General features: G+C 43.8%; 1 protein-coding gene across 1 annotated transcript; it reads right to left on the bottom strand.

Annotated features, from left to right (window-relative positions):
- Window positions 1-614: 614 nt before the first annotated feature.
- LOC138846759 (vomeronasal type-2 receptor 116) lies at window positions 615-15,109 on the bottom strand. The gene is given in 10 exon segments (XM_089320098.1): window positions 615-3,577; window positions 6,069-6,192; window positions 6,903-6,976; window positions 6,979-7,169; window positions 8,200-8,308; window positions 8,311-8,772; window positions 8,775-8,985; window positions 9,649-9,940; window positions 13,852-13,906; window positions 15,055-15,109. Coding segments are annotated over 10 exon segments (2,487 nt in total). The 3' UTR covers window positions 615-2,663.
- Between the last annotated feature and the right edge of the window lie 4,870 nt (window positions 15,110-19,979).

The raw sequence follows: 19,979 nt of genomic DNA on the forward strand, positions 1-19,979 counted from the left end.
TATACTACGGAGTCACCTTATGTTTGGCCTGACCCAAACCTAGGATCAAGATTTGTGGAGGATTTTGGTTGTCTTCAGTGCAGGATGAAAGGATACATCCAGATTGGACATCAAGCTCACTCCATGCTACTGGGGTGAATTGTTCTCTGCCTTTCAGCAAACAGCTGGCAAACATGTCCACATGTCTGCTAAATGAACAGACACGTGTGTGTACAGACATAAACCCTTTCAGAGTGCTTTTTCAATCCAAAGAAAGCATTTTCCTTGTATAACAAAGACTCTAGGAAGTGATGACTTAAAGAACAGACTTAAAAGCTATGGATAAAGAGTAGCTTTGCTTCACTCTGCCTTCCCTCCTGCTTGGAGAGCCTCCCCACTGACTATTAAGCAGGATGTGTCCTGGTGATAGTGGTACAGCCCCCTGTTAGTGCTCATTAGCTTTCTCCTTTCCTTTTTCTTCTCTGGTCAAGGACTTGCTGTAGCTCTTCCTACCCTTTCTATTTAGTGCTTTGTCAGACAAGGTGGAAGTGTGGAGGCATCGGAAGTATCATAAGTTCCACTTTGTCTTTCTGTTTATAGTTTTCTGTTTGTAGTAATGCCTTATTTTTCACTTATTTTTCTTATTTCTTGAACTCCCAGTTTTTCTATTAGGAAGAGTGTTAAGATATTTCTTGCTAGGAGATGGAACATCCTGTTGTGTATTCACTGTTTGTTTTCTTCCTTTTGTAGCCATTGCATTAAGAAAATCCAGGGGCTGCCAATGTGGTGTAGGAAATTAAGCCATCATCTACAAGGGTGGCATCCCATATGGGTGCCAGTTCGAGACCTGGCCACTCCACTTCCTTTTTTCTGAAATAGTTATTTATTTATTTGAGAGGTAGATTTACATACAGTGAGCAGGAGAGACAGAGAGAAAGGTCTTCTATCCATTGGTTCACTCCCCAAATGGCCATAACGGCCAGAGCTGAGCCAATCAGAAGCCAGGAGCCAGGAGCTTCTTCCAGGTCTCCCACATGAGTGCGCTGGCCCAAGCACTTGGGCCATCCTCTGCAACCTTCACTGGCCATAGCAGAGAGCTGGAAGGAACTGGAGAAAATGGGACGGAAACAAGCATCCATATGTGATGCTGTTGTGGAAGATTAACTTGCTGTACCTCAGTGACAGCCTCTGGATTTTGACTTAATGATGCAGAGTGAAATTGGGTGTGGAGAGATGAGACCCCAGTGTCTGTTACATAAAGAGGTCTGCAGTTGCCAGAGACAGAGCCAGAAAACCTGACTGGCCCTTTGGCACATTCAGTTCCCTTTCCCCAACCTTCATTCTGCCCCCAACATGATGTTAATGTCGTAATGACTGTGCCTGACTCACAGCCCTCACACTTTCCATCCACCACAGAAGAGAATCCAAGCGCCTGAACGTAGCCCAGTAGGAAATATCAATTTGTTCCATCTTCCCAGGAGCATCTCCCATCTCTTCCCTTTGCACTTTGCAAAATTGCAGTGAGACCATGCTCTTGTGATTCTGTTCTTTGGGGAAAGGTGTTTGATGCACCGAGAAAGACCATTCCTCTACTCATTTTCCTGGTCAGCCTAGCACAGATATGTACCTGAAGTGCAATGTTCTCTGCTATCCCTGTACTTGGTAAATCAAGTTAGTGGATTTTGCCCTAGCTGAATAAGAAAATATGTGATTTCTCATTAAATGTGTCCTATTTACTGGACCCTTGATTACCCTGACATTTGATCAACATTCTCTGGGGTTTCTGGTTGGTTGTTTTAGATGAGATGAGTGTTGAAGTTGGTGGACTTTGAGCAAAGAACATTTCCCTTGCTACTCTGGCTGGGTCTCCTGTAGTCAGTGGAAGGTCTGAATTGAAAAGCAAGACAGGAGACTTTGCAGCAGGCAGCTCTGCAATCTCATGACAACTTCAGCCCTTCCTGGCTCATCAGCAGCACACTAGACAAGGCCTGCAGCCTTGGCCTTCCTGAGTTCTGAGCCTCCTGGTCTACACTGCAGATTTTGGACACATCAGGCCTCATAATGGCATGGTCCAATTTCCTGTACTCAACCACATTTATCTGTGTTGTCTCAAATAGAATAGTGTTCCTGTGGCTCCTGAGGTCAGGAGAAGGTGTGGAAAACAGGTCAGTGGTTACAAATGTGTAGTGAGTGAAATGAGTAAGTCTGATGCACACAGCATGACTAAAGCTAATAATCCTCGATACTGGAAATGTGTTAGTAGTGCAACTTTGAGCTACTTTGTGGTACACACAAAGGAATATACAACTAAGCCCATGATGCATATGTTAATTTGTTTGACTCTGGTCATCAGTTCTATTTGTATAAATGCATCAAAACATCATGTTGTGCAATTTAAACCTGTACAGTAAAAACATTAAGAGTAGCTGACATTACAAAATTAGAAATTTCAGGTTATAATAGAAAAATAAATTTAAAAGTCAAAAATTGAAAACCTACATGTTATAAGGAAGAATAGAAAGAAGGCTGGAATGCCCTGAGCTGTTAGGAAAGAAAGGAGAGCCTCATGTCCAATGAGAAGGTACAGTGTTCTGCTCTATCTCAGTCCTGCGTACGAGAGTGGTGTGGTTAGATTCACCCCTTACTTTCATTTTATAAAAACTGTGAGTTAATGTACAGTCTGCTTATGGTCCCCTAGACCTTGCTTTCTCCTTTGTTCCTTGTAAAACATTCCTGTTTGGCTGCACCAGAAGGATGTAGCACTTGGGGGCAAAGATGCAGCCCAGGAGTCCCGCACTGGAGGCCAAGATGGAGAAGACCTCCACAGCCACCATGACCTTCCCCTTGGTGCTATGATACACAGGAATGAAGGTCACCCACACACTGCAGAACACCAGCATGCTGAACGTCAAGTATTTGGCTTCATTGAACGTATCAGGCAGACTCCTGGCCAAGAAAGCCACTGAGAAGCTGCCCAGAGCCAGGGACCCCAGGTATCCCAGCACGAGGTAGAAGAGAGTGGCAGAGCCCTTGTTGCACAGAACCAGGAGCCGCTGAGGCTCAGCATGTGTGTCTGTGTCAATGAAGGGAGGACACGTTCCCAGCCAGATTCCACAGAGCATCACTTGGAGGAGGGAGCAGATGGGAATGACAGAGTTGGGTGCACCTGACACCAACCACTGCCTCATCCTCTTCCTTGGTGCTGTGGCCTTGAAAGCCAGGACCACGGTGATGGTTTTAGCCAAGATGGTGGACACAGCCACTGTGAACACGATGGCAAACATGGTCTGCTGGAGGATGCAGGTGGCTGTGTTGGGATGGCCAAGGAAAAGCAGGGAGCAGAGGAAGCACAGACACAGGGAGGCGAGCAGGGTGTAGCTGAGGTTGCGGTTATTGGCCTTGACTAGGGGAGTGTTTCTGTGCTTCACAAACACCCCAAGTACCAGAGCAGTGAGCACAGAGAAGCCAAGAGCCACCCCGGCCAGTGCTGCTCCTAACGGGTCTTCATAGGCCAGGAACACCACGACCTTGGGCAGGCACCGATCTCGTGCAGGATTTGGGTACTGGTCATCTAGACAGTGCACACACTGCTCCACATCTGGGGAGACAGGCAGGGCATTATTTGGCTGGTAGTGATTCTCAGCATTCACTCATCCCAGTCACAGAAAATATTTTTCTCTAACTGTGTTGCCTTATTGGACACCAACCAAGGTTAATCATGGAGTATATTTCCAAGGCAATTTCTGTCCCCTTCTCCTTTTCTTCCTCTTCTCTCTTTTTCTCTCACTCTCTCTCATTCTCTCACTCTCTCATTGAGCACATGCATGTACTCTCTCTCTTCTTGCCTTGGGAATAGCAATAAAATTCATATTTCCCCTTTGTGATTAGCTTTTATCTTCAAAGTGTAGTTTTCTGTATCACAATGAAACCATCACCTATACCTATTTTAGCTCAATACATCATTCTCCCATATTTTTTATTCATTCATGCAGAAAAGCAAGCAACAAGCAAGAGAGGGCCTAGGTTCTGGGTGATATTACATGATCAACACATAGAATGTGGACTTGAAGACCTTTGGAATTCCATATTTTACCCACTGCGATATCCCATTTTTCAGAAAAGGAAAATGCACCACAGAGTGGAATCCACTCATCCTACGTCCTGGAAGAACTAGGATTCTCATGAAAGGGAATGTGAGTGAAACCCTAGGATATTTCTGTCCTCCAACAACGTTGTTATAGTCAATAAAATCCATAAATTTTCTCCAAAAATGTTCTAGGGTCAGCAAACTATAGAAATTACAGAGGTATTCCAGGGAGTTCCAGGTTTTAGTATGTAACAATAAGAGTAGTGATATATGTGAAGAGATTTAGGGTAACTATAAAACATTTCAGAATATGAATACAGAGGTCATAGGAGTGTCAAAAGGCAAAGAAAGAAACACTGTCTCAGGTTTAACATACATTTTCACACGTGACAGTCAATGTCCCCTCTGTGAATGTGGTCTGGAAGCCAGTCCTCTCATTATGCTTCCATTTAACCTTCTGAACACTTTGTCAACTCCCAGTGTCTGTTAGAATGTCACAGTGGACACATTACAGATGACAGGAACTGATAACGCTTAGTTTTCATCTTCTTTCACTAAATACAGTTTCATTTTAGCAGTTCACCCCTGTTTCACTCACTTCCATTTCATCAATTCTTTTATAGGCATTAGCAAATTTTGGTAATCTTCATTTCATGCTTGAAGTTACTATAGGAATGTTTCTTGCTGTCGGCGGAATCATTGATTTCTGCTATAATTGATATCAAGTGTATTTTTTGCATAAATTGAAACTCTTAGTTACTATAATGATAGCTACCTGGTAACCTTACTGAAGTCTAATATTAATTTTAATGGTACTTAATTATAAGGCTGAGAGAGAGAGATGGCAAGAGACACAGAAATGGGAAGGGAGAGGGAGAAAGATTTTCCCATTTGCTGGTTCATTCTCCATAGACACACAGTTGCCAAGGCCAGCCCAGACCGAAGACAGGAACCTATTTCTCTCAGGAAGGTGGAAGGGATCCAAGTACTCAAGTAATTATCCACTCATTTCCAGGGCTCGATGATTGGAAGCTGGGTGAGGGGATAGCATGTGCCAGAGCTGGTCAAGCTGCTGCCCACAATGCTGGCATGCTCTATGAGTGCCTGTACCAGTGCCAGCTGCTCCACTTCCAACCCAGCTACCAGCTAATGTGCCTGGAATATCAGAAGAGGACTCAAGTATTGGGCCCCTGGCACCTACATGGGAGACCTGGATGGAGTTCCAGCCTCCTGGCTTCAGCGTGGCCCGGTCCTGGCCCTGATGGAGTGAATCAATGAATGGAAGACTTCTTTCTTTGTCTCTCCCTCTCTCTGTAACTCTGCTTTTCCAGTAGATAAAGAAATTTGAAACACGCACTGCAGCACAGAGCTGGCATGGAAGTGGAGGAGCTGAGACTGGAACCAAGCATTCTGGTAGAAATGCAGACATGTCAACGTGAGTTAGCAGCTGTGCCCGACTCCCACTGGAGGTCTCTCTCTTCTTTGGTTCTTCTTTCATTTAGACTATTTTCCCATGGCCAATATCTATGTTATGATTTCTAGCAGTGGACACAGGGAGACCAACCAGTCTCTCCCACAATCTGCTTACCATAAGGTAAGCTTGTGTTCTGTGGGAAGTGCTGGGACCTGTTGTAGGGGAAAAAGAAGAGTGCCAGAGTAGGCTGCTTAAAAAATAAATTAATAAAAACAGGGACCATTGTACCTGAGTGCCCACAGTCATGACTACACAGAGGCAAACAATGGAGATGAAACAGGCCAGAGTTTGGATTCACTTGCATCCCTCATGACCAATATGAGTGAGCAGTGCCAAGGACACTCAGGCTGAGATGGTTCTGGGAAGCCTTCAAGATCTCAACACATAATTAGGCTAAGCTCTTTCTCTCAAGACCCCAACAAATTTCAAATTTGCATCTCATGCTGTGCTTTCATGTTGGTCATAAGACCAATTAAATTTAATTTAATTTAAAATAACCAAAACTACAGAAAATTTTATAATCTGTACCTGTCTCATTAGAAATCTCATTCTCTGGACAAGGGGTACTGTCGAAGCAACAGGCAGCTTGTCCCTCCTGATGGGTTTTCCTGAATCCTGGGCCACAGCTCTCACTGCACACAGAACGGGGAATCTAAAACAAATCAGAGAGTCTTGAGAAGTGTCATCATGGTTATCTGATGCTGTTCCCACTGTGCGTTGTCAGAATATCCAGGTGGACAAGAAATCGGCACACTTGATTCATGGCCTGGGCACTCTGTTTCAGCAGGTGACACTCAGTTATCCACAGGGAAACATTTTCTTGGACATTCAGTGGAAATCACCAGAGTAAGCAAAATGGCAGTGCAGAAGGGAAGTTGGCATGCACTTGTGTGCTGCTCTGCCATGCTCTCGGGACCTGCAGAATTCCCAGCATGGAGCTCTGTACTGAAGATCTCTCTGTAAGCACAAACTGGCATACTTTTGGAAAAGACTTATTTATTTATTGGAAAGGCACAGTTACAGGGAGAGAATGAGAGAGAGAGAGAGAGAGAGAGAGAGAGAGAGACAGAGGTTGATGTTCCATATTCTGGTTCACAACCCAGACATTTGCAATGGCCAGAGCTGAACCGATCCAAGCCAGGAGCCAGAGCTTCTGCCAGGTTGTCCAAAAGGATCAGTAGTGCCAACACTTGGACCATCTTCTGCTGCATGTCCATGTGCATTATCAGGGAGCTGGATTGGAAAAGGAGCAGCAGGGACTTGAACTGACTCTCACGTGGAATGCCAGTGCTGCAGGTAGCAGCTGTACCCCCTATGCCACAGTGCCTGCCACAAACCTGGTATTTCAACTGTGCAACTGACCTCTTTAAACTCCACATTCCACTCTATCATCTCCTCAGATATGGAAAGACGGTGACCATGTGGAGCCCGTGGTGAAACTTTCCAACCTTCACCTGGAGGTGAAGGCCTTGAGGGAAATTCCAGTAGTTGAGAATGTCATAGTCTTTCCTAGAAACTCGTTCCTGATCCAGATTCACTTCATCACCAACACTGTTGTCAAATTTGATGTTCTTCAGAAAGGAGTTAAGCTCAAAAAGAAAAAAAATAAAAAGAAAGAAAGGAAGCACACTTACATAACTGTGTATTCAATTTAGATAGAGGAATCTCTGATTGGAGTCAAACTATTGAAGCTCATCAGAATTATTGCTTTAGATTGTTTCTGTTTTAAAATTTTAAATTTATAATTATTCAAATGGGATAATACATTGATAGCGCATGGTTCAGGAGACTATGTTTAAAGTAAAATATATATTGTCTATTACAATACACGGTGTGATAGTGGAAATAGCACAGAATTAAAATGATCCATAACCTTTACTATATTGCCATCCTTCACTCCTAGAACCTCAGAATTGTGATTGTATATGCCAACTAGCTTTTTGTGGAGAAAAAGAAGTTAAAATAATGTCATAGGGGGGAGGATCCTGAATGCAGTGTGGCTGGCATCCTCAGAAGTAGCGGAAGTCTGGACACAGTGCACACACAGGGAAGACCCTACAAAGACACAAGGGTAGTATAGCCATCTGGCAGTAGAGGAGGCAGACCTCAAAGAATTCAACCCTCTGGGCAACCTGGTCCAAGACTTCGGCTACCGGGACTGTGAGAAAAGGAATTTCTGTTCTTTAAACTGTTTAGTATACACTACTCATTAATATGATCACTGTACATGGTATTCAGAAACGTGTCTATAATAAAGTCAAATACATCATCACCCACTTACTTAGAGCTTGGGTTGCCTTCTGCGTAAATTGACGTCATAACATTTACTGCCTAAAACACTTGCAGAATTCCTTATGGTCAGGCCTTGTTGATGCCTGGCGAATGTTGTCATCAACAGACTAGCTTCCCACCTTCTGTATGCCATTCTGTGTAAAATTCCTCAGTCCTGGAAGAGATCCAGATGTGGCACACTGAAAATGCCAGGGAACATCGGCCACATGTGTTACAGATTTTGTGACAACAGAGCTTTCTGTCATCCCATCATACCCTATAAGCAATTCATGATGTGGCTAAGTATGAGCAGAGTCTCTGTACTGTGATAGGTCCACAAGGAACAAGGAAAAGCTGCCTGGAGAACATACAGTACCTGCCAGGGTACACCGTCAACCCATCTCCATTCCACACTGGCTGCACCTCTACCCGCTGAAGAAGCATTTCATGAAGGGTGTGGGCCATGGCATACACAGCATTGTAGATGTGGTAACTCCTTCAGACATGCTCATGTCAAAGACGTGCACTGGCAGATCCTCCAGAGAGGCATTCGTGGGACAGCCCTGCAACATCTCACAGTCGGACTTTGAAATCGAGCAGAAGAAATAGATAAGCCAAAATTTAGTGAGGTAAAAGTCTTCTGGGTACTTGGAAGGATTCAGTGTCTTGAGAAAATGCTTGAAACCAGGGATTTCATCGTGGGAGTGTGAAAAACTCAAAGTCCCATGGAATGTGTCCATCATGAGCTCCATCTCACTGGGGATGAAATCCCATTGTGATGTCGTGATCCACACTTTCCAAGTCACAAGGAGCCCATATTTTGAGAAGCTCAGGCCCATTAATGAGTCTGTGTCACCATAAATGACCACCACGTTTGCAGTTGATTCCAGGATTCTAAAGTGGTAGTGCCAATCAGATGGTGCATTCCTCTTGCCCATGACAGAGAGCATTTCCACAAGGCCACACAGACCTCGTTCTTGTTCATTTCATCTCTTATATCCCACAGGAATTGAATGCCCCTGGTGTCCTCAGAGATGACCAACCCCGCCCACGTCCAGTGGAAATGCAGCATCAAGGACACCATGCCCAGGCCCATAGATGATTCCCTGGGAGCCATCTAGTAGGTAAACTGACGATTTTCTCCCAGAATTTGATCAAAAGGACCATAGGTGAGCTAGAGTGAAAATGAAGATGTTGAGAACAAATGAGTTCTGTGGAAGCAAGACCTCAGAATGTATTGCAGGGAAGCAGCACACTCCATGCACACACTTGGCTCTGAGAAGATTTCACTCATTTATTGCTGGATATTGATTGGAGGAAGTGTTGGAAGTCAACTTACAGGACTTCACTCCCCCTGTAAGGGCTCTCTGGAAGACTGAGAGAGCTTTGCAGCTCAGTACTTCAAGGTATGACAGTGCATAGACAATTGTAAATGCTGCATTTACTCATCTCCTTCCACCAGGAAAGTTGTGGTGGAGCAGCTCTATGTGCACCTGTTCAATTCCTGGCTGCTCCACATCTGAACCAGCTCCCTGCTAATGTGCCTGGGAAAGCAGGGAAGAAGGCCCAAGTCCTTGGATCATGCGACCCATGTGGAAGACACAGTGGAAACTCCTGTCTCTCTCTCACTCTCACTCTCTCTCTCTCTCTCTCTCCTTCTGTGTACCTCTGCCTTTCAAATAAATCCATAAAAATAGGAAAAGTCCAATGAAGACAAACACACACACACACAAAGTTTATATTCTGCTCTATAGAAATATGTGAAACTACTCAATTTTATACTCTTGAAGCCACCTAAGAAGGCACCTGAAGAGGAAAGATGTATTTCTCCCCTTACCTGAGGGAATTTGTAGAGTTCCAACAGCGTCCCTATCTGTGCTGAAATCGCCCCTGTGTTTCCTGTAATGACTGCCACAGACTTGCTCTTCCTCACACAGGTGTAATTAGGAATGGCCTTGCCCACTGCAGACAACCAGGTCAGGGTGCTCTCCAGGGTCTTCCATTCACTATGGATGGCACTGTAGAGATCAAATCCAAGGGACACGTTGGGTAACAGGTGTGGGTTCCTGTTGACCTCTTCAATGGCAAATATAAAGGCCAGAAGATACTGGTAACTTTTAGGTTGTAACCTGCAAGAAAGCATACTCAGACCTCACAAACAAGTTCACACCTTATTTTTTTGGAAACATCTGCTGTACACTCAAGTCATTCATTCCAAGAAAATCAATGCAGTGTTGGGGGCATTGTGGAAAATAATTAAAACTCACAAAAGGCCGGCGCCGTGGCTCAATAGGCTAATCCTCCACCTTGCGGCGCCGGCACACCGGGTTCTAGTCCCGGTTGGGGCGTCGGATTCTGTCCCGGTTGCCCCTCTTCCAGGCCAGCTCTCTGCTATGGCCAGGGAGTGCAGTGGAGGATGGCCCAGGTGCTTGGGCCCTGCACCCCATGGGAGACCAGGAAAAGCACCTGGCTCCTGGCTCCTGCCAGGATCAGCGCGGTGCGCCGGCTGCAGCGGCGGCCATTGGAGGGTGAACCAACGGCAAAGGAAGACCTTTCTCTCTCTGTCTCTCTCTCTCTCACTGTCCACTCTGCCTGTCAAAAAAAAAAAAAAAAAAAAAAACTCACAAAAGGAGAAATGTCTTTACCAGATGCACTATGAATACTATGAATCAGAGAATATTTGATGTCCTCTGACCCTCACATTAAATGTAAATGTGTCAGTGGAATTACTTTAAAAAGTACATTGAAACTGACCCACAAAACAGCCTTAAAATACTTCTTTTCTTTATGAAAACTCTAAGCAAATCTGGGCTAGAAAGAACATTCCTCAAACTAATTAAGGCAATTTACAACAAACACAGGCCAGCATCCTGTTGAAGGGGGAAAAACTGGAAGTATTCCCACTGATATTTGGAACCAGACATGGATGCCCACTCTCTCCATTGTGTTCAATATAGTCCTGGCAGTTTCACCAAAAGCCAACAGGCAAGAAACAAAATCAAATGATTCAGATCAGTTAGGATGAAGTCAAACAATCCTATTTTGCACATGATAGGATGATACATACAGGGAAACCAAGAAACTCCACTAGGAGAATACTGGAACTCATAAAAGAGTGGGGTTTAATAGCAGGATCTAAAAACATACAAAACAACAGCCTTTTACACACAGACAATGCCATAGCTAAGAAAGAATTTCTAACATCCATGCCATTAACGATATCTACAGAAAAATTAAATACCTTGGGATAAATTTAACCAAGGAACTCAAAGATATCTAATGAGAATTACTAAACTTTAAAGAACAAATAGAAGGAGACATAAAATATGGGAAAACTTCCAATCTCATAGATCGGAAGAATAAATATCATCAAAATGTCCATTCTTCAAAAATAGTTTTCAGATTCAATGCTATACCAATCAAGATAGCAACAACATTCTTCTCAGATCTAGAAAAAATGATGCTCAAATTCATTTAGAAAAATAAGAGGCTAAAGCATCTTATACAACAAAAATAAAGCCAGAGGCAAACAATACCATATTTTAAGACATACTACAAGGCAGTTATAATCAAAACAGCCTGGTACTGGTACAAAAACAGAAGGATAAACCAATGGAAAAGAATAGAAATGCCAGAAATCAATCCAAACATCTACAGCCAACTTATATTTATATATATTATATCAAGGATCCAAAACCAATTCTTGGAGCAAGGACACTATCTTCAACAAATAGTGCTAGGAAAACTGGATTTCCACTGCAGAAATATGAAGCAAGACCCTTACCTTACACCTTAAGAAAAAGCCATTCAGGAAGGGGAGAGGGAGTGGGAAAGGGGAGGGTTATGGGTGGGAGGGACATTATGGAGGGGAAGCCATTGTAATCCATAAGCTGTACTTTGGAAATTTATATTCATTAAATAAAAGTTAAAAAAAAAGAAAAAGCCATTCAAAATGCTTAAAAGAGTAAATCTAGATCCCTACACCATCAAATTACTAGAGAGCATTGATGAAACCCTTCAAGACATTGGCCTAGGCACAGAGTTCCTGGAAATGACCCAAGAGGCACAGGCAATAAAATCCAAAATTAACAAGTAGGATTATATCAAGTTGAGAAGCTTTTGTAGAGCAAAAGAAACAGTCAGGAAAGTAAAGAGACAACCAACAGAATGGGAGAAATTATTTGCAAACCATGCAACTGATACTGGATTAATAACCAGAATATATAAAGTGATCAAAAAACTCAACAATAGCAAAGCAAAGAACCCAGTTAAGTGGGCAAAGCACTTACATAGACATTTCTCAAAAATAGCAAATCCAAATGGGCTACAGACACATGAAAAATGTTCAGGATCACTAGCCCTCAGGGAGATGCAAATCAAAGCCAATATGAGGTTTCGCCTCACCCCAGTAAGAACAGCTTTCATACAGAAATCAGCAAACAACAAATGCTGGTGAGGATGTTGGGGAAAGGTACCCTAATGCACTGTTGTTGGGAATGCAAACTAGTAAAGCCAGTATGGAGACAGTTTGGAGATATCTCAGAAATCTGAATATAGCCCTACCATACCACCCAGCCACCTCACTCCTCAAAATTTACCCAAAGGAAATAAAATTGGCAAATAATAAAGTCCTCTGCACCTCTATGTTTGTTGCAGCTCAAACCACGCTAGCCAGGAAATTAAGTCAACCTAAATGCCATTATGTATCAGGATACATTCAAAGGCCAGGGCTACAGCACTGACACATAATTAAATACAAAAGAAATTCAAATCACCAGCACTAGGAGAGAAGCTGCAGGCAGCAAATAAGGAACAGCTAGGGTGGAAAGAATGGGCCATCAAAGAAGGAGGTACCTTTCTCTGAAGGGAGGAGAGAACTTCCACTTTGACTCTGGCCTTGTATAATCAGATCAGAGTTGACAAATTCAAAAGGCTTCCATAGCCTTGGAAGCTCATGACAAGAGTCTCGGGTGATTACTGATGTCATAAATAAGAGTGTCAATTGTTAAATGGAAAACAGGAGTCACTGTGCACCTGTTCCCCATGTAGGATCTCTGCCCTTGATGTGTTGTACTATGTGAATTAACGGTATAACTAGTACTCAAGCAGTACTTTATACTTTGTGTGTCTGTGTGGGTGCAATGTTGAAATCTTTACTTAGTATATACTAAATTGATCTTCTGTACATAAAGATATTTGAAAATGAATCTTTATGAAGAATGGAATGGGAGAGGGAGTGGAAGATGGGATGGTTGCATGTGGGAGGGTGATTATGGGGGAAAAAGCAGCTATAATCCAAAAGTTGTACTTTGGATTTATATTTATTAAATAAAAGTTAAAAATAAAAACACAACAAAAAAAAACCAGCTAGGGGAGCAGTGCTGTGTTCCTAGCGTGACTTGCAGACACTGCAGGTACATAGACCACAGCAGGAAGTGTGTAAATGGATTCCAGAGCTTCACAGCTCAAAGGAGCTTAGAAGGCGTCTGTTTCTGCTAGGGGCAAGACTTGGGATGTCTTGGTCTCTGTGCTAGCTGAGAGCACTGACCACCTGTGGGAAGGGAACTCTGACAATTGTGTGATACCCAATGAAAGGGAACTTTTGCTCCAGGCTCTTCTGCTATCCTATCAGCCACAGTCTGGCATTGAAGTACTTGACTTGACACCATTTCAGGGATAACCACCAAAGTGAGACTACCATTCAAATGCCAGGGTTTGAGTCACTCTTTGTTTATACCCAGACATGGGGGAAAGAAAGAACTGTGGACATGGACTCCAGGCTAAGCGGTGAGGGTTGCAGGAATACAAGGTACACAGAATATAAGCAAGAGGAGTTACTCTCTCTTCAGCTTTGAGGAACCCTGGCTACTGGCAGCACCCACAATATTTAAATTCCAGGAATGTTGTCCTTAAGGGCAGGAAAGGTGCATGCAGGTTCACGGCATTGTCTGACCTACCACACTGTGTCTTTTGACCAAATCATCTGGAGATAAGTAGAGCTGGGTTTCCTAAAATAATCAAAGATGGATAAGAGACTTACCTGTCGATATATAGTTTTTTCAATGCCTTTGGTTTGATAGGGAACTCATAGAGATCTGGAAAATAATGAAAAACATAAAGTGGGAAAAACACTCCAACAATCAGATCCCCATCCTTGAGTAGGCTGGACTTCATGCAGGTAACGCAGGAGAGCATCTCTAAGCTGCCCAGAGAGAGTGGGAAATGCAGGAGCAGAAGAAGGAAAGTACCAGCCAGCATGCCCAAATTGTCTTTAGAGACCGCAGCCAGAGACCCAGGCATGTGGAGCAAGCAAGTGCAGATGCAGCTCACATTAACTACCCTGGGCTGGGATGAAGCAGCAGGTGCCCAACACACAGTTGTGGAAACAGAGAGCAATGTGTTTCAGACAACTGTCCAGGTCCGTGCAGTCCTGAGTACAGGATGCAGGAGTATTTAAGATGGGACTATTTCTTAGCACCTTAATGGCACTTGGATATTTGGAAGTCATCTCACAGCAATCCCCCAGATAGGAGACCTGGGGACAATATTTGCCCTGAGGTCATGCACCTATGTCTCAGTTCAGTGAAAAAACATGTTTGGAATTTGCCACATCAAGCCCTCATGTGTCAATGTCCTAGACCCTTGGGCATCAAAACTCCAGGACTGTGGTTTCCCTGAGCCAGAGGCTGTTTGGCCATGTTGTGTCCTTAACAGGTCGAAGCCATTTTTTGGCCTTGAAGGGTCCTGAGTGAAGTGAGAAGGCCAGTGGGCTCCTGAGTCAGCAGAGAACTTCCCAGAATCCCCTCTCTGAGTCAAGTAGAGGGCGTGTCTGAGCCCATGTGGCCTCACACCCAAAGTGTCTCAGTCTGCTGGTCACTACAAGAAAATATGAGGAGATACGATGAGAAGGAAGCTCAGAAAGTCAGAACATTATTACCACCTGTTCCAGAATCTGTGTCCTGCTGGCTGCTGTAGTCCCCATGCGGGCTCGAGCCTGGATTCACTGATGGTGCCTTGTCACTGTGCCCTCACACTGGGTTGGGGTCACAAGTTCCCAGGGGTCTGGTTTTCAGGGCAGGTGTTCCATTCTTCAAGACCCTGCACTGATGTCCTAATCACATCTCCAGGAGGTCCCTGGACATCCACCAGTATGTGCAGCTTAGGATTTTTACATATGAGTTTGAGGGGCACAATCATTCAGACAGTAGCACAGGATGCATTGCAGCCCCACAACAATACTCACTGATGTTCCCGGAGCTGCCATGTTGATGTAAGGAAATGGGCTTCCAATAGGCCATGGTCAGCGAGGAAAGAAACAATTCTCTCTTCATTTTCTTTTAACTACTGTGTCCTTGACATTGTTTTAAAAGAAGGCGGTGGCTGTACACACACCGTTTGTCAGCTGAGGGATCCTTACGTTGAACTGGCTGTTCTAGTGTTCAGGGCTGGAATCTTTCTCCAAGTGTCACAGTATGAGCACATGTTCATCTAACACTCATTGGTGTCCACTTTGATCCCTGTGACAAGGGGCTGCCCATTTCCATATCTATTGGTACACTTATGTATTATTTCATAACTTTCCCCTGGCAATATATAGTCATTCTGTGAGGAGACACTTCAAGAGATGTAAACATCCTACTACTTCATCAAAGATTCTAAGACCAGAATTTTTAAAAAGATTTTATTTATTTTATATGAGAGGTAGAGATACAGATAGTAGAGAGATCAAGAGAGGGAGGGGGAGAGAAAGAGAGAGAGAGACAGACAGAGAGAGAGAGAGAGAGAGAGAGAGAGAGAGATGTGTTTCCTCTGGTGGTTCACACTTAAAATGGCTTCAATGGCTAGAGCTTTGTCAATTACAAGCTACGAGCCAGGTGCTTCTTCTCGGTCTCCCACATCCACTCCAAATCATTGCAATGGCCATACCTGAGCTGATCTGAATACAGGACCTTCCCCAGGTCTCCCAGAAGGGTGCAGGGGCCCAAGCACTTGGGCCATCTTCCACTGCTTTCCCAGGCCATAGCAGAGAGCTGGATCAGAAGTGGAGCTGCTGGGACTCGAGCTGAGACCACATGGGAAGGCAGAACTGTAGGTGGCAACCCTATACCCCAGCCACAGCATCAGCCCCTCCTCTGCATTCCTTTAAAGAACAATTTCTGACTTTATGAGATAGTGTTATCTTACAGAGTCACCTTATGTTTGGCCTGAACCAAACCTGGGATCAAGATTTGTAGAGGACTTTGGTTGTCTTCAGTACAGGATGAAATGATACATCAAGATTGGACATCAAGCTCACTCCATGCTACTGGGGTGAATTGTTCTCTGCCTTACAGCAAACAGCTGGCAAACATGTCCACATGTCTGCTAAATGAACAGACACGTGTGTGTACAGACATAAACCATTTCAGAGTTGTTTCTAAACTTGAAGAAAGCATTTTCCTTATATAACAAAGACTCTAGGAAGTGATGACTTAGTGAACAGACTTAAAAGCTATGGATAAAGAGTAGCTTTGCTTCACTCTGCCTTCCCTCCTGCTTGGAGAGCCTCCCCACTGACTATTAAGCGGGATGTACCCTGGTGATAGTGGTACAGCCCCCTGTTAGTGCTCATTAGCTTTCTCCTTTCCTTTTTCTTCTCTGGTCAAGGACTTGCTGTAGCTCTTTCTACCCTTTCTATTTAGTGCTTTGTCAGACAGGGGGAAGTGTGGAGGCATCAGAAGTATAATAAGTTTTCACATTGTCTTTGTGTTCATAGTTTTCTGCTTGTAGTAAAGCTTTTACTTTTCCACTTATTTTTCTTATTTCTCAATCCTACCAGTTTTTCTAGTAGAAACAGCTTTAAGCATTTCCTTGCTTTGAGATGGAAGATCCTTTTGTGCATGCACTGTTTGTTTTCTTCCTTTTGTAGTCATTTTTTAGAGAAAATGCAGGGGCTGCCAATGTGGTGTAGCAAATTAAGCCATCATCTACAATGGCGGCATCCCATATGGGTGCCAGTTCAAGACCTGGCCACTCCACTTCATTTTTTCTGAAATAGTTATTTATTTATTTATTTGTGAGGTAGATTTATATACAGTGAGAAGCAGAGACAAAGAGAAAGGTCTTCCATCCATTGGTTCACTCCCCAAATGGCCAAAATGACCAAACCTAAGCCAATCAGAGCCAGGAGCCAGGAGCTTCTTCCAGGTCTCCTGCATGAGGCAGTGGCCCAAGCACTTGGGCCATCCTCTGCAACCTTCACTGGCCATAGCAGAGAGCTGGAAGGAAGTGGAGAAAATGGGACTGAAACAAGCACCCATATGTGATGCCGGTGTTGCAGGTGGAAGATTAACCTACTGTGCCAGAGCGAAAGCCCCTGGATTTTGACTAAATGATGCAAAGTGAAATTGGCTTGAGAGATGAGACCCCAGTGTCTGTTGCATAAAGAGGTCTGCAGTTGCCAGAGACAGAGCCAGAAAACCTGACTGGCCCTTTGGCACATTCAGTTCCCTTTCCCCAACCATCATTCTGCCCCAAGATGATGTTAATGTCGTAATGACTGTGCCTGACTCACAGCCCTCACACTTTCCATCCACCACAGAACAGAATCCAAGCGCCTGAACGTAGCCCAGTAGGAAATATCAATTTGTTCCATCTTCCCAGGAGCATCTCCCATCTCTTCCCTTTGCACTTTGCAAAATTGCAGTGAGACCATGCTCTTGTGATTCTGTTCTTTGGGGAGAGGTGTTTGATGCACCTAGAAAGACCATTCCTCTACTCATTTTCCTGGTCAGCCTAGCACACATATGTACCTGCAGTGCAATGTTCTCTGCTATCCCTGTACTTGGTAAATCAAGTTAGTGGATTTTTCCCTTGATGAATGAGAAAATGTGTGATTTCTCATTAAATGTGTCATCTTTACTGGACCCTTGATTACCCTGACATGTGATAAATATTACTCTGGGGTTTCTGGTTGGTTGTTTTAGATGAGATGAGTGTTGAAGTTGGTGGACTTTGAGCAAAGAACGTTTCCCTTGCTACTCTGGCTGGGTCTCCTGTAGTCAGTGGAAGGTCTGAATTGAAAACCAAGACAGGAGACTGTGCAGCAGGCAGTTCTGCAATCTCATGGACAACTTCAGCCCTTCCTGGCTCGTCAGCAACACACTAGACAAGGCCTGCAGCCTTGGCCTTCCTGAGCTCTGAGCCTCCTGGTCTACCCTGCGGATTGTGGACACATCAGGCCTCATAATGGCATGGTCCAATTTCATGTACTCAACCACGTTTATCTGTGTTGTCACATTTAGAATAGTGTTCCTGTGGCTCCTGAGTTCAGGAGAAGGAGTAGTATGGAAAATAGGTCAGAGGTTACAAATGTGCAGTGAGCGAAATGAGTAAGACTGATGCACACAGGATGACTACAGCTAATAGTACTCTATACTGGAAATGTGTTAGTAGTACAACTTTTAGCTGCTTTAGTGGTGCACACACTGGAAAATACAACTACACAAATGATGCATATGTGAGTTTGTTTGACTCTAGTCATGTGTTCACCTTTACAGCCATATCAAAATATCATATTGTGCAATTTAAACCTGTACAGTAAAAGCACTGGAAAAGTAATTTATGTACAAGAACTAGAAATTTTAAGGTATGATATTAAAATTAAATTAACACAGCCAAAAAGAAAAAAAAACCTACATGTTATTGGGATGAATAGAAAGAAGGCTGGAGTGTCCTGAGCTGTTAAAGAAAGGAGAGCCTCGTGTCCAATGAGAAGGTGCAGTGTTCTGATCCATCTCAGTCCTGCGTACCAGAGTGGTGTGGTTAGATTTAGCCCTTGCTTTCATTTTATAAAACCTGTGAGTTAATGCACAGTCTGCTTATGGTCCCCTAGACCTTGCTTTCTCCTTTATTATTGTAAAATGCTCCTGTTCAGCCGCACCAGAAGGATGTAGCACTTGGGGGCAAAGATACAGCCCAGGAGTCCCACACTGGAAGCCAATATGGAGAAGACCTCCAAAGCCACCATGACCTTCCCCTTGGTGCTATTATACACAGGAATGAAGGTCACCCACACACTGCAGAACACCAGCATGCTGAACATCAAGTATTTGGCTTCATTGAATGAATCAGGGAGACTCCTGGCCAAGAAAGCCACTGAGAAGCTGCCCAGGGCCAGGGACCCCAGGTATCCCAGCACGAGGTAGAAGAGAGTGGCAGAGCCCTTGTTGCACAGGACCTGGAGCCGCTGAGAGATATCCCAGGGAGTCCCAGGTTTTAGTATGTAACAGTAAGAGTAGTGATATATGTGAAGAGATTTAGGGTAACTATAAAACATTTCAGAATATGAATACAGAGGTCATAGGAGTGTCAAAAGGCAAAGAAAGAAACACTGTCTCAGCTTTAACATATATTTTCACACATGACAGTCAATGTCCCCGCTCTGAATGTGGTCTGGAATCCAGTCCTCTTGTTATCCTTACGTTTAACCTTCTGAACACTTTGTCAACTCCCAGTGTCTGTTAGAATGTCACAGTGGACACATTACAGATGACAGGAACTGATAACATTTCATTTTGAGTCTTCTTGTCACTAAATAGTTTCATTTTAGCAGTTCATCCCTGTTTCACTCGCTTGCATTTAGTCAGTTCTTTTATAGGCATTAGCAAATTTTGATAATCTTCATTTCATGCTTGAAGTTACTATAGGAATGTTTCTTGCTGTCAGTGGAATCATTGCTTTCTGCTAAAATTGATATCAAGTGTATTTTTTGCCTAAATTGAAACTCTTAGTTACTATAATGATAGCTACCTGGTAACCTTACTGAATGCTAATATTAATTTTAATGGTACTTAATTATAAGGCAGAGAGAGAAAGAGATGGCAAGAGACACAGAAATGGGAAGGGAGAGGGAGAAAGATTTTCCCATTTGCTGGTTCATTCTCCATAGACCCACAGCTGCCAATGCGAGGCCAGGCCAAAGTCAGGAATCTATTTCTCTCAGGAAGGTGGAAGGGATCCAAGTACTCAAGTAATTATCCACTTATTTCTAGGGTGTGCATGATAGGAAGTGGGGGTGGGGGATAACATGTGCCAGAGCTGGTCAAGCTGCTGCCCACAATGCTGCCATGCTCTATGAGTGCCTGTACCAGTGCCAGCTGCTCCACTTCCAACCCAGCTACCAGCTAA

Source organism: Oryctolagus cuniculus, chromosome 18 (genome assembly GCF_051225735.1).
Source record: "Oryctolagus cuniculus isolate XC-2025 breed Fujian yellow rabbit chromosome 18, ASM5122573v1, whole genome shotgun sequence".
Lineage (NCBI taxonomy): Eukaryota > Metazoa > Chordata > Mammalia > Lagomorpha > Leporidae > Oryctolagus > Oryctolagus cuniculus.